General features: G+C 36.4%; 1 protein-coding gene across 4 annotated transcripts in view; it reads right to left on the reverse strand.

Annotated features, from left to right (window-relative positions):
* Positions 1-1,840: 1,840 nt before the first annotated feature.
* The window catches only part of mcf2la (mcf.2 cell line derived transforming sequence-like a), a 96,239-nt gene continuing 84,869 nt past the window's right edge, over positions 1,841-13,210 (reverse strand). Inside the window, exons 24-34 of one of the 4 annotated variants that reach the window (XM_067441059.1) lie at positions 12,378-12,470; positions 12,207-12,285; positions 11,156-11,329; positions 10,401-10,493; positions 10,102-10,164; positions 8,694-8,771; positions 8,314-8,382; positions 6,073-6,182; positions 5,868-5,980; positions 3,344-3,447; positions 1,841-3,253 (exon numbers count right to left, since the gene is read on the reverse strand). In XM_067441059.1, the coding sequence (XP_067297160.1) occupies positions 3,174-3,253; positions 3,344-3,447; positions 5,868-5,980; positions 6,073-6,182; positions 8,314-8,382; positions 8,694-8,771; positions 10,102-10,164; positions 10,401-10,493; positions 11,156-11,329; positions 12,207-12,285; positions 12,378-12,470 (1,056 nt within the window). In that variant the 3' untranslated portion in view covers positions 1,841-3,173. Of the gene's footprint in view, positions 3,254-3,343; positions 3,448-5,867; positions 5,981-6,072; positions 6,183-8,313; positions 8,383-8,693; positions 8,772-10,101; positions 10,165-10,400; positions 10,494-11,155; positions 11,330-11,412; positions 11,470-12,206; positions 12,286-12,377; positions 12,471-13,210 lie in introns of all 4 variants that reach the window. The other 3 variants (XM_067441056.1, XM_067441058.1, XM_067441057.1) reach the window with 3 other exon arrangements.

The following is a 13,210-nucleotide window of genomic DNA, read 5'->3' on the forward strand; positions in this document are numbered from 1 at the left end:
ACTTACGCGCTGCCTTTGATACTGTTTCACATAAGATTCTTCTCAATAGGTTAGCGTCTATTGGGATTGCTGGCACGGCTCTGTCTTGGTTTGGGTCATATCTATCGGGACGCACTCAGCATATTCAATTAAAAAGTTTTAAATCAAGAACATCTACAGTCACTTCTGGTGTTCCCCAGGGTTCTGTTTTGGGCCCACTTCTTTTTATTATTTATCTGCTTCCTCTTGGTTCCATTTTGAGAAAACATGGTATTCATTTTCATTGTTATGCGGATGACACCCAACTTTACCTGTCTGCCAAACCACTGATTCTTTTCCACCACCATCGTTGACCAGCTGTTTAGCTGAAATTAAAGATAGGCTTTCAGCCAACTTTTTGAAGCTAAATAGTAACAAAACCGAGGCTTTACTTGTTGGCACTAGATCCGTTTTATCAAAAGCGAATTGTTTTTCTTTGTACATTGATAATAACGCAATCTGTCCTTCCTCACAGGTTAAAAGTTTGGGTGTTATCATGGATAGCACACTATCCTTTGACACTCATATTAATCATATCACACGGACTGCATACTTCCATTTGCGTAATATCAATCGTCTCCGTCCTTTTCTTTCAACTGATAATACAGCCGTTCTTATTCATGCATTAGTCACTTCACGTATAGACTGCAATGCTCTTCTCACAGGTGTTCCTTTGAAATTGCTACGTAAGCTTCAGTTGGTTCAAAATTCTGCAGCACGTGTTATTTCTAGATCACCTTCTTTTGAGCACATCTCTCCAGTTCTTTCAGCAATTGCACTGGCTTCCGGTAAAATATCGAGTTGAATTTAAGATCTTGCTACTTACTTACAAGGCACTTCATAATCTTGCACCCCTATACCTTACTGATCTTCTCCATGTTTACACTCCATCACGTGCTCTCAGATCTTCATCTTCAATTTCTCTTGTGGTACCACGGATTCGACTAACTACCATGGGTGCCAGGTCATTTAGTTATGCTGCCCCCCGTTTATGGAACTCCCTTCCTCTTGATGTTCGTAACAGTGATTGTTTATTGACTTTTAAAACGCGTCTTAAGACATATCTATTTATACAGGCTTTTTTATAATGTTTTTTACTGAGTCTTGACTGCACTTTTCTTTCTTTTTTTTTATGTCTTTTTTTTTTTACATACTATCTTTTGTATATGCGGAGTGTTCGTTGTGTGTTTTGTGCAGTGTTCTGTATTTTCATTGTGAGGTGTCCTTGGGTGTCATGAAAGGCGCCTTTAAATAAAATGCATTATTATTATTAAAGTTTTCATAGAAAAAATCCTCAAACCTAAAAAAATGATTGGTGAATTTATCTATTAATGTTGTTTTTGTTTTATTTTTTGTTTATGAGTCATTGGGTCCTCTACAGAGGATATAGCATAACATATTAATACAATTAATATAATTCTTTTTTTTAATTGTTGTTCTCATGCTCTAATTAATGTTATGACACAAAAACATATTAAATTCACACACAAAAAAAGAGTTTCTCTTTTTTGTGAGAAATTTCTCAAGAGATTATCAAGGGAATTGTTTTTTCAATACTCTTAATATTCATAAATCAACTTTCAAAATAAATTTTATTACAAGTTTCCCTATTCACTATCATGAAACTATTCAATTACATTTAAATTAATCAAAAAGGTCTAATATCATTAAGTAAAAAATTATATCAGCTTTTTCATTGCGGGTTCTCACAATTCTTACATTATTTAGCGCAATTCACAACTTTAAGATCCAAACTTAATCTTTAAAGCAGAAATGAGAGCAATGTGGGGAAAACATTCAAATGTGAGCCAGCAGAAGAGGATAGAATGTTTCAGTGAAGTTTATTTCAGCCTAAGCACTTTAAATTCATTCATCTCATACAACCTCTTAGATACATATTTACACATATTCACAGATACGAGCCTAATACAGGAAAATATTTTAATGTCAAATGAGAATACGATAAAACTAACATAAGATAAAACATGCAGCAATGTGCCACATAAAATTTAAATAGATATTAACAACGATTTTTGTATTGCTGAACACGTTAAAACAAAAGACAGTGTACAGTTATGGGAACATGAACACTGTGGGGTTCAAACTGTCAAATATCCTTGATTGAGTCAGCTGTCTGATTCTAGGATTATAGATGACAATTAAAAATAAAAATAAATACTTAATTGAAAAAAGGTTCTGACCTTTAAAATCAAGTCTTGCAAAAGTCGGGTGCTGGTTACGACACGCCAGTGATCACTTTCCAGACTTTACACCGAATTAAACAATCTGTGGTGACGTACTGGAAAATAAATGGCTTAAAATGTGAACACAATTGGTGTGTTGTTAATGGAAATTCATAATTGTACATGAATGGTGCTGAACGGTAAAGTGACAAAAACAACAAAATACAATTCATTGACACACAACAATAGTGGTCATAATATACAATATGTATAGATATATATATATATACTGTTTTAATGAAAAACATGAGATAAAAGTTAATATCTGTACAAATCTTCTTTTACAGGAAATAATTTAAACTATACAGCTGTTTTAGATTAATACATACAGTGAGGAACAGGACTTTTCACCAGGCATAACCTCAAAAATCGTTATGGTATAAAACAACATTTCATTGTCTTGCTGCTACAGCAAATCAGACAGGAGCTTTAGACGTCAGACATTCCAAAAAGACACTGATATTCTCAACGCGAGATCAATAAAACCAGTGGAAGCTCATGTGGTCGTACATTAAAGTCCAACGAGAGTCCTTTTCATGTATATTTAAAGATTTTTAAACCGCAGGCCACTCTGATATTAATGCCGACTCGACCAAGCACTCGTTCTCTCTTTTAATCTTTGAGGAAATGCATGCAGATGCGAAACGAACGGCATCACACGATACTTTCAAAGTTAAGGAGGATTTGAATGGGAACAGCAGACATTTGAACGCCCTTTTTTCTCTCTCTTATGAAGGAGAGACGGCTGAGAAAGGGTGACGCTCTATATAAAATATCCTGAATAGCGCGTATTGACCGCAGAGGTCGATTCCTTTCCCGGTTGAGGAGGTTAAATACAGTACAAAGGCTCGAGGAGCTTCAGGAGAAAGTGCACTGTGTAGGAGCTGCCACAAGGCGCTGGAGCGGTGGGCTTCAGGCTTTGATGTCTGAGAAGCTTGTGTAGGTTTCGCTGCAGCTGGACGACGTGCTGAGGTTTCCAGACCCACTGCCTTCTGTGGGGAGAAACATGCATGCACTTTCGTGAGCTAAATTCATGACGGGGATTTATTGTGTTGTGGGGGAAAAGCAGGAAGTTGCGTTACCCGAGCTGGAGAGAGATTGAGAAGATTTGGATTCTCTGATGAGAGTGAGCAGGTTTGCAGCAGGGACCCAGCCCTCCTTATTGGTCCGCAGATTACGTACAAACCTGGAAAACAAAAAAAATCAATATCACACCATACTGACACCACACCAGCCTCTGCTCACAGGAAACATCATGTGATTCTAATTGAGCCCAGACAATCAATGCATGTGTGGAATGTACTTGTCATCCATAAGATCCAACACTCAAAATGCCAAAATGGACCTAGATTTTGTTTTGTTTTTAATCCTCTGTGTAATTTCCTGTTATTTAACATTTTTTTATGTTTTACAATATTCTATTGAGCCTATGAAATTATGAGAATGCATTATTTACGGCTTTGCTTTTGTATGTCATGTTTTATGCATTTATAGTGCATTTTATATAAAAGTATATAAATTAATAATAAGCTTTTTCTGTTAGAAGCTCTAAGCTCTGGAATTTATTGCCACCTGATATAAAAACTATTCCTGATTTTAAAATATTTTCTTCCAGACTTAAGACATGGTTAAAGATAAATCAGAATTGTACTCACTTATAATATTGTGATTGCATTGTGTATGTTTGGAAGTTATAGAGTATTATTGTTTGAGTTTTATTAATGTATGAAACGGTTTTTAGATACTTTTTTGTATTTATTGTTTTTGATTGATAAAGGCCCTTCGAGGGACAAGTGTTGCAAATTAGCCTTTGGCTATATACATTGTGATACAGACATCAGATTGTTCAGTTTAAATGATCTATGTTGGTGGTATCTGTCCCTATCAAATAAATTATTAAATAAATAAAAAATATATAATATTATTAATATATTGAAATAATATAAGTATAATCTAATTTGGTTTTGGTGTGAACAAATTTGTGTAAAGTAAAAATAAATAAATAAAAAAGTCTAAGTATAACCTAAATGCAATGGTAAAACACACTTAATAAAAAATATTCCCTAAATATTTATTGTTTTTATTGAAGAATACTGGAATCACAAAATGGATTGTGGTTAAATTATTCAGTATATTAAAAAAATAAACCAAATAATTAAATAATATTAAGTTATCAGTACAATGTTTGAAAAAGCAGCTTTTTCATGAATAAAGCAGAAATATCAAGTGAATATTGAGTTCGACAAAGGGGGGCCTTCGAGTCCAAATGTTCGAGGTATTTTCATGGTAATATCAAATATCAAATATTAAAATAAATATAAGTAATATTGAATACAAATAAAAATTAAACTACATGAAAATATTAATTAAATTAATATTAGTATACCTGTATATATATATATATATATATATATAAACTGTTATGATTGATAATTTATTTAAATTGATTAATTCAACAAAAAAAGATCCATTGAATAAATAAATAGTTAATTTATTAAAAACCACAAAAGATTCTGTGTCATAGCAGTTTGGAATGTGGCACATGAGGACGAGTACATGATGACTGACAGTATTGACATAATCCTGAAGGTGTGAACCAGTGCTGAAGCTACGTTTATTAAATGTAATTTTCCGTGGTCAATTGCAGGGTTTCATAGTTTCCCCTCTCCCTATGGGTGCATTTCACACACTTGTCAGATAAAATAAAAAGAAAAAGAAATATTGTAGAAGTACATGCAAACATTTATAGTATATACTTTTAGTTAAAAGATTCTAAACATTAATTCATCAGTCTGTTTGGTGCAGAAACCTCATATTTCCATATTTTGTAATTACATATCCCCCCCACAAATCATTACTATTGGTCACCCTTTACGGCTCCCTGTGGGTTTTGCAAATATTTAACCAAAGAAAAGTACTAAAAAGAGCTTGTGACTAAACCTCGTAACTCGATTGGCTCTTCAAACCTGTAAGTTTAATAAAAAAGCGCACTTACAGCCTCAGATGCAGCTGTTAAGGACATGTGTATCTCTGATATTGGCCCTGTCCCAAATGGCACACTTCATGTGCACTTTTGGTCTTGTGGACTTACAATGGCCGCTGCGTGTGCGTGTCCGTTAAGTCCACTAGACTGCAGTGTGTCCCATTCGTCATTTTAGGTCTCAGAAGGGTGCTCGCGAGCGCCTCCTTTGTGGGGGCCCTCGATGTGCACTTCTGCCGAGTTCGCACTGGTGCGAGCTACACAGCGGACTTCTTCCCGGCAGTCAAAGAGGCAATACGTTGGGAAAGTGCGGACTCAGAGGAAGGCCGTGAGGGTTTAGGGTGCCATTTGGGACAGGGCCATTGTCTGAGATTCACTGGTCAAAAACCTCATAACTCCATTTGAGCTTGATTTTTGTCAAATATGTCAGACCAGATATAAAAATCATTCATTCACGTTTTATTTGCTGCTTTGTAACTTTGAACTTGAAACTCTGCTGTTTTTTTTCTTCTGATAATTTGGAATGAAGTTTTCATAATCGATTATATGATTTGTCCACCATGATTTGTTTTATGAAGGCCCATCCGCTTGATCATTTCTGACCTCGTCCCTGTTGTTAATCTTACCAGCGTCCATCGTCTCCCTCTCTCACCAGCTCCACTGTGTCTCCGCTCTTAACCGTCAGCTCCTGCGGTCCGCTTTTATCATGGTCAGCTACTACCACGTACCTGCCTGGAGACTACATGCGAAAAACAAACACGAGTCAGACCATCAGTGCTCAAACCAATATAGGACACAAGGAATCGTACAGCAAAGGCTGCTTGGACTCACCAGTTTCTTCCCTCCCTCATCCTCAGGATCAGAGTTCATGGGGTCCTCAGCGCTCGAGTAACCGTCGTTCTCCTCAGACGCATCCATAGACAGCGATGCCTTGGAGAAGCCTTGTGGAAGAGAGGGCGGGTGAAACGAATGTAACATTTGAATAATGGCAAGGCAACAAAAGAGAGGGATAAATGGTGCTCCACATAGATGGTGTGTGGAAGGTGAAGAGGAGCCTGGCTCTGTTTCAAAACGTAGTTAGCTCTTTTTTCTATTCCTTAAATATACAAAGGCAACATCTAACTGTCATGGAAACTAAAGATGAAAAGGGTCTTTATAGAACCTGAAAGTTCCTGTCAGGCATTTCTCCTTATATAGAACCTTTTTGGCACATTCTTTAAAATTATTTATTGATAAAATCTAAAAAATTTAAGGATGAATAAAATAAAATATAATTTCAGACTAACGTATTTATGATTTATAATGATATTAGCTTTCTGGACAAAAAAGGTATAATTTCAAGGGTTATTTTGACCTGCAAGGGAAGGATTTGTTACAGGATGCTTGGGATTTCAATAGAGTTTGGCATTAGCATGTTGCTAAGCTAACAACACAATAGCACACCTAGCAAACTAATTGTAAATTCATACAGTTGTCATTTCTCTCAACCAATTTCACCAGATTGGATGGATGGTTTCACTGAGCTTGTCGCAAGGCATTATGGAATTGCCAATTGATGTGAAAGATGCATGAAGTAATAGTCACACTCCCCAAGTTTCAGAACAGGTTTTGCATTTGGGCGGGTGCATGTGATGGCTATATAGGCAGCACACTAGGTTTTGAAAAGGAGCCAGGGCCTCTCTATCTCATAATCCATTTTAAAGAGGAACAGCTCCAGGCACTGAGCTAACAGTTGTTTGTGTTTTATGTTCAGATTATGATTGTGAAGAAGGCATATGACACATTCGCAAATCATACGAAACATGTTTATGGAGAGATACATAAACATTTTTAGATATGAATCAGTGGATAATCATGGAGCCCAGAAGGGTGTTTGGTAGAAATGGATCTGTGGTCTTCAGAACTGTAAAAGTGAATCCAGAACTAGCACCGCAAACCAGCAGACAGGAACCCAAACCAGACACTCATGCAGCTTAAACTCAAGTGTTTCCACACGAAGGGAGGTGCAAGCTGAGATTCTTGCTCAAACTGACATCTTTTGGTTTATATATGTACAATATTAAAGTTAAATTGTGAACTGACAGTAAAAACACAGTACTTAAAGGAATCAGCCAGAAATGTAAAGTCATTTACTAACCCTCATGTCGTTCCAAACCTGTTTGGCTTTTTGTTTTGTGGAACACAAACTTTTTTTTTTCCATGCAATTACACCACACGGAAACTTTGAAAAAGGCCTAAAGAAAACAAGAGTTTTCAAACTTCAAAAAGTTGGGCAAAAGTATAATTTCCTGTATGTATATGCAAAAATCTTCTGAAATCATACACACAGAGAAAAAAAAAGGTGTACTTCATTGTACTTCTAGGGGTACAACAGCTTGTTAATGAGTAAGCACCCTTAAAATAACATCTTTGTACCTTTTTTAACCACAAAAAAGTTCTTAGTAGACACCCTTTTTCTCTGTGTATGACAGCTTTGCATGAAGAACAGCTCAAAAACTTCTTATTCACTGAAAATCTTGAAGAATCATGGAAAGCTTGGAGGGAAAGATTGTCAGCGAATAACAGCCAGTTCTATAACACTTTTACGGTGCGTGTGCTTCGTTTCTGAAGCTTGGTTCTGGAAAACCAACCAGCAAATTGTGAAACATTTCTTCTTTTGTGTTCCGCAGGAGCAAGAAAGGCATACAGGTTTGAAATGACATAAGTAAATAATGATGATAATTCAAATTCAGTGGATTCATAAAAAAAAAAAAAATAAAAAAAAAAAAAAAATAAAACAAAAATGAAGAGAGAAATAGGAAGAGATGATCAGATGATTTCTCTCTCTCCTGTTATACAATATAAACTGTGCTGGATTCACGTTCTCCCGCAGTGAGAGCATTTTAGATTTACAATAGTAATTTATTGAGCAGTTATGTCAGAGATGCCATTTAGCACTGTGATTTATCCTGCAAACCACCAATTACAGTGCAATATTATCATACCCTGTGGTTAGTGTTTGCCAGTCTGTTTGAAAGTGTGAGAGAGCAATAAAGACGATAAGGTTCATTCCCACACCAGGCATCTAGTTACCTCTCCTTTTAGTCTGCACCAGACTAGAAGTGCTCATCCATCTCACTCGGGTAAGAGAGATGTGGTGACCTGCGTCTAAGGGAGAGGCAGCCGATAAGATTTCAAAGACTCCATTACCAACTATCACAGATTGCTTTTGTTGGTGGGGTACACAGCACTAAAGTCAGTTTGTTTGGATACGCTTAACACCCGATATAGAAGGGTTTTAGTTTTTTATTATGGCAGGCTGATGTATGAAAGATGATTAAACCTAATATATGAAGGTGAAATAAAATGTGGAAACCACATAATATGATCAAATAAATGCTTGGGGGCACAGAACACTGGTCATGGCTGATGTTGGAGGAGGGAATGCTGGGAGTTTTTATGGGACAGTGTACCTCTGAAGCCAAACGGCGTAGGATCGCTCTTAATCTCATGTCTTTTAGTTTTGTGATCAGGGCTAGGGGGGGATGATCCTGGCAGCCATAGCAAGGAGCGAGAAAGGAGAAAGAAAAGGATAAGAGGACAATTAATCAGGAAAGAAAATAGAGAAAGTCTATAAAGGGTTAAAGGAAAGATTTGTAAATATTATAAAGAAAGATCTGGCAGTTCTACAGGGTGAAAGCTTCTAAAATAGCACAAACTCTAAAGTCTTACACTGTGCCCTAACCATTTGTGATGTGATAAAACAACATCTGATACAAGATCTGTCCAAAATCCCACTCCCATAACCATATAGAAAATAAAATTCAATAAATAATATTAGTTTCAGAGAGGACAAATTCTGGAAATCAAGTTGTGACACACGTTTGAGACCCTTCCACAGTATTAATAAAAAAGTAGTATAAAATAAAGTGGTTTTGTTGTGGACAAATTCTTGTTCCTGAAAATAAGTTGTCACATCTGGTAAAGGCACAGTAAATAGGATTTAAAGGGTTAGTTCACCCAAAAATGAAATTGATGTCACCCATTGATGTCATTGACTCACCCCAATGTCTTTCCACACCCGTAAGACCTCCGTTCATCTTCAGACACAGTTTAAGATATTTTATATTTAGCCCGACAGTGTATCTAACTGTATGCACACTATACTGTCCATGTCCAGAAAGGGAATAAAAACATCATCAAAGTAGTCCATATGTTCATTAGAATCTCTTGAAGCATCAAAAATACATTTTGGTTCAAAAATAACAAAAACTACGACTTTATTCAGCATAGTCTTCTCTTTTGCGTTTGTTTTCAAACCTCAAATAAAGATTCAAACGGTTATGAATCAGCGGATTGAATCATGATTCGGATCACCAATGTCACGTGATTTCAGCAGTTTGGCACACGAGCCGAATCATGAATCAATACGCTGATTCATAACCGTTCAGAACTTTGTTTGATGATTGAAAAAAAATGCGGACAATGCTGAATAAAGTCATAGTTTTTGATATTTTTGGACCCAAATGTATTTTCGATGCTTCAATAGACTAACTGATGTCACATATGGAATACTTTGATGATGTTTTATTCCCTTTCTGGACATGGACAGTATAGTGTGCATACAGTTAGATACGCTGTCGGACTAAATATAAAATATCTTAAACTGTGTCTGAAGATGAACGGAGGTCTTATGGGTGTGGAACAACATTAGGGGGAGTCATTAATGACATCAATTTCATTTTTGGGTGAACTGACCCTTTAAGTAATGATGGTTCTAAACTCTAATGTAACCAAACTTAAGCTATGCTGTTAAACTGCTGCTAATCTAGACTTTCTGCTCTACACTAGAGTCTAGTATATCCCTAGACTGCGGTGTACCTGAAGGGCAGAGAGTGACCATGGGCAGTGTGAGGCTTTTGCCACCAGAGGCTGCTATCAGTTCTGCAGTGAGGTTCAAGCCAAATCTTAGTAATTATTCCAGGTTAAATACTTTTAACCAATGTCACTAATGTTTTAAAATGTATCGTAGTTAAAAAAATATATTTTTACTAAGAAATTTCTGCTAAAAAAAAGCCTTTATAATAATGGTTTATAGAAATGTTTTTATCAATATGCAATGACCCTGCTGTAATAGTATTGGCTGTGATCATGTAAAGTTGTGAGCCCTCCTGCTGTACCTTTTTGACTCTTGAGGTTACTGAAGCCCTGCAGTGTAAAACGCTTTTTAGCCACTGCAGCTCTCTCAGTGTTGGGACTGGTGACAGTCTCGTCTATTCTCCACAGAGACAGAGAGAAAGAAAGAGGAGGGGGAAATAATAAAGGCCGTTACAGGTTTAGTCAGAAAAAAACTAAAAAAAAACTAGGATAAAAAATAAAAACACCAGGGGTGGTGTTTCACAAAGAAATTCATCACAGAAATTCACAGTCTAAGCAGCAAGAGGAAAGAAAGCAGCATTCTGAATTGTGGGACAGGCTTCGGCAAACATTAGTCTGTGGTTGGTTTCACTGATACATTGCCTGATTTCAAAGATGTCTTGTGTAATATCAGAAAGACGACCTCTGAAAAAGCGTACACAGACTCTGCTACTTCCTTACAGTATACGAAAAACAGTACGCATGTATGAATTCATAGTATTGATAAAAAAAACAGAAGGCAAAAATGACCTACTACTTCTGGCGAGATTTGGACACTTTATCCCATGAGGCCACGGGAGAGGGTTTGTAAATTGCAGTGAAGCGATGCAACTGACGCTGTTAGGTCACGTGGCAGTAACAAAATCCAAATTCAAATTCCATTCACACTATACAGAGCGTTTCGAGTTTTTTTGGGGGGGTCGTGGAGTAAATTCAAATGATACATTCAAATGTAGTACCTACTCAGACAATACGTGATTTCAGATTATGTTGTGCAAGTTGAGAAGGGGTGACTGACCTTTGACCTTGTCGTTATTTTTGAGTAAGGCAGCCGTACTGGGATCTGCTGTTGTCGCTTCAGTTTTCTTCTCTTCTCCCTTCTTGAGGCTCTTTGGGTTGGTCTTGAAGGGGCTCAGGGTTAGGCTGCTGCTGGTGGGAGTTAACTGATCTGAGCCCTTCTGCTGCCTCGCCTCTGTAATTCAACATCACAAACATTATTAGATAACCACAAACAATGAAGCTGATAACGTGAAGTGCCATTTCTATATACTCTACCGTTCAAAATGTTGGGGTTGGTATGATGTTGGTAATGTTCTCTTATGCTCACCAAAGCTGCATTTATTTGATCAAAAATACAGTAAAAACAGTAAAATTGTGCAAAATTATTTCACGTTAAAATGGTTTTCGATTTAAATACATTTTAACATGTAATTCATTCCTGTGATGAAAAGCTGAATTTTCAGCATCTTCAGTGCCACATGATCCTTCAGAAATCATGCTGATTTGATACTCAAGAAACATTTCTGATTACTATCAAAGTTGAAAACAGTTGTGCTGTTTAATACTTTTCAGGATACATTTATGAATAGAAAGTTCAAAAGAACAGCATTGATTTAAAATAGAAATCTTCGTAACATTAAATTGTCTTTACTGTCACTTTTGATCAATTTGATGTTTCCTTGCTAAATGATCAAAAGAAAGTGTAAAGTTCCATTCACACCAAGAACGAAAGCTTTAAAAATGACTATAAAGATAACTATATTAGCATCCACACCAGCAGATGACATTGTTCTGTTTATTCTAAGCCTGTGCTTGTTTGTCACTTTAAATGCCCGAGTTTGTTACAGCAGGATGGATTCTGATTGGCTGTCAATGTTTTTATCGTTCATCACCAAAAAAAAAATTATTCTGATTCCAGCGATTTTGTTTCTCTGTGCTGTTATTGTTAGAGCTGTGGTGCGAACTCTTCTATTCTTTAATATTGAAAATGATTTTTAGAACTATGTTTTATTCTCATCTTTATAGTTATCGTCCTTGGTGTGAATGGCCTAAAGGAAGACGTCTCTCACCTCTGCAGGCCTTTAGTTGCCCAGTTAGAACCTTCCGGATCTCGTTCACCCATGCGGTTTTGATTTCTGGTGTTGGCGCCTGAAAATAAACAAGAAAATGACCAGAGAGGTGAGTGAAAGGATACATAAACATAAATAGACATGGATATTTTTATAAGGACAATGTTTTACCTGTACGATATACACCTCCTCTCGGGAATTACACCAGATCTCAAACTTTTTGTTGTCTCCTTTTGCATTTTCAGTAATCCCTACAGCACTCATCTATCAGAGGACAAGAAATGAACATAATCAGTCTCGCATGGAAACCTGATATTCCTTGTAAATGTGTTTATCTTCATTAACCGTTTTTATACAAGACAAAACACAAATGAAACATGCAAATTTCATGAGAATTTGTTCTTTTTCTGCGTTAGATTGCACCATTTTCTAAAATAAATCCTTCCTTTTGATAAAAAAGAAATTACTGTTTGACCCTTTCCTTTACCAGCCCACATCTTTAAAGGGATAGTTCAGTACATGACTTTTTTCGTTGAGACGAATACAATAAGAGTTATATATTTTTTTTAAAGTCATGGCTTTTCCAAGCTTTATAATGGCAGTGAATGGGAGCCCAAAATTTAAAAAAAGTGTATCCATTCATTATAAAAGTACTCTGCACGGCTCCGGGGGGTTAATAAAAGCCTTCTGAAGCAAATCGATGGGTTTAGTAAGAAAATTATCCATATTTAACACATTATAAAGTAAATATCTAGCTTCCAGCAGACTGCCTTCCATATTCAATTTACGGAAAAAGTGTAACTGATGCGACAAAGACGTCGGACGTACCGTAAAAAGGCGCAACTGGCGTGGCGATGATGCTGGACAAAGCATAAGCATTTTGAATTGCGAGTTAAGTTGAATACAGAATATGGTGGATAATCTTTTTTGGTCTTCAAATTTTGGACTGCCATTATAAAGCTTGGACATTTTTTAATATAACTCTGACTGTATTCGTCTAAAAG

Source organism: Pseudorasbora parva, chromosome 4 (assembly GCF_024679245.1).
Source record: "Pseudorasbora parva isolate DD20220531a chromosome 4, ASM2467924v1, whole genome shotgun sequence".
Classification (NCBI taxonomy): domain Eukaryota; kingdom Metazoa; phylum Chordata; class Actinopteri; order Cypriniformes; family Gobionidae; genus Pseudorasbora; species Pseudorasbora parva.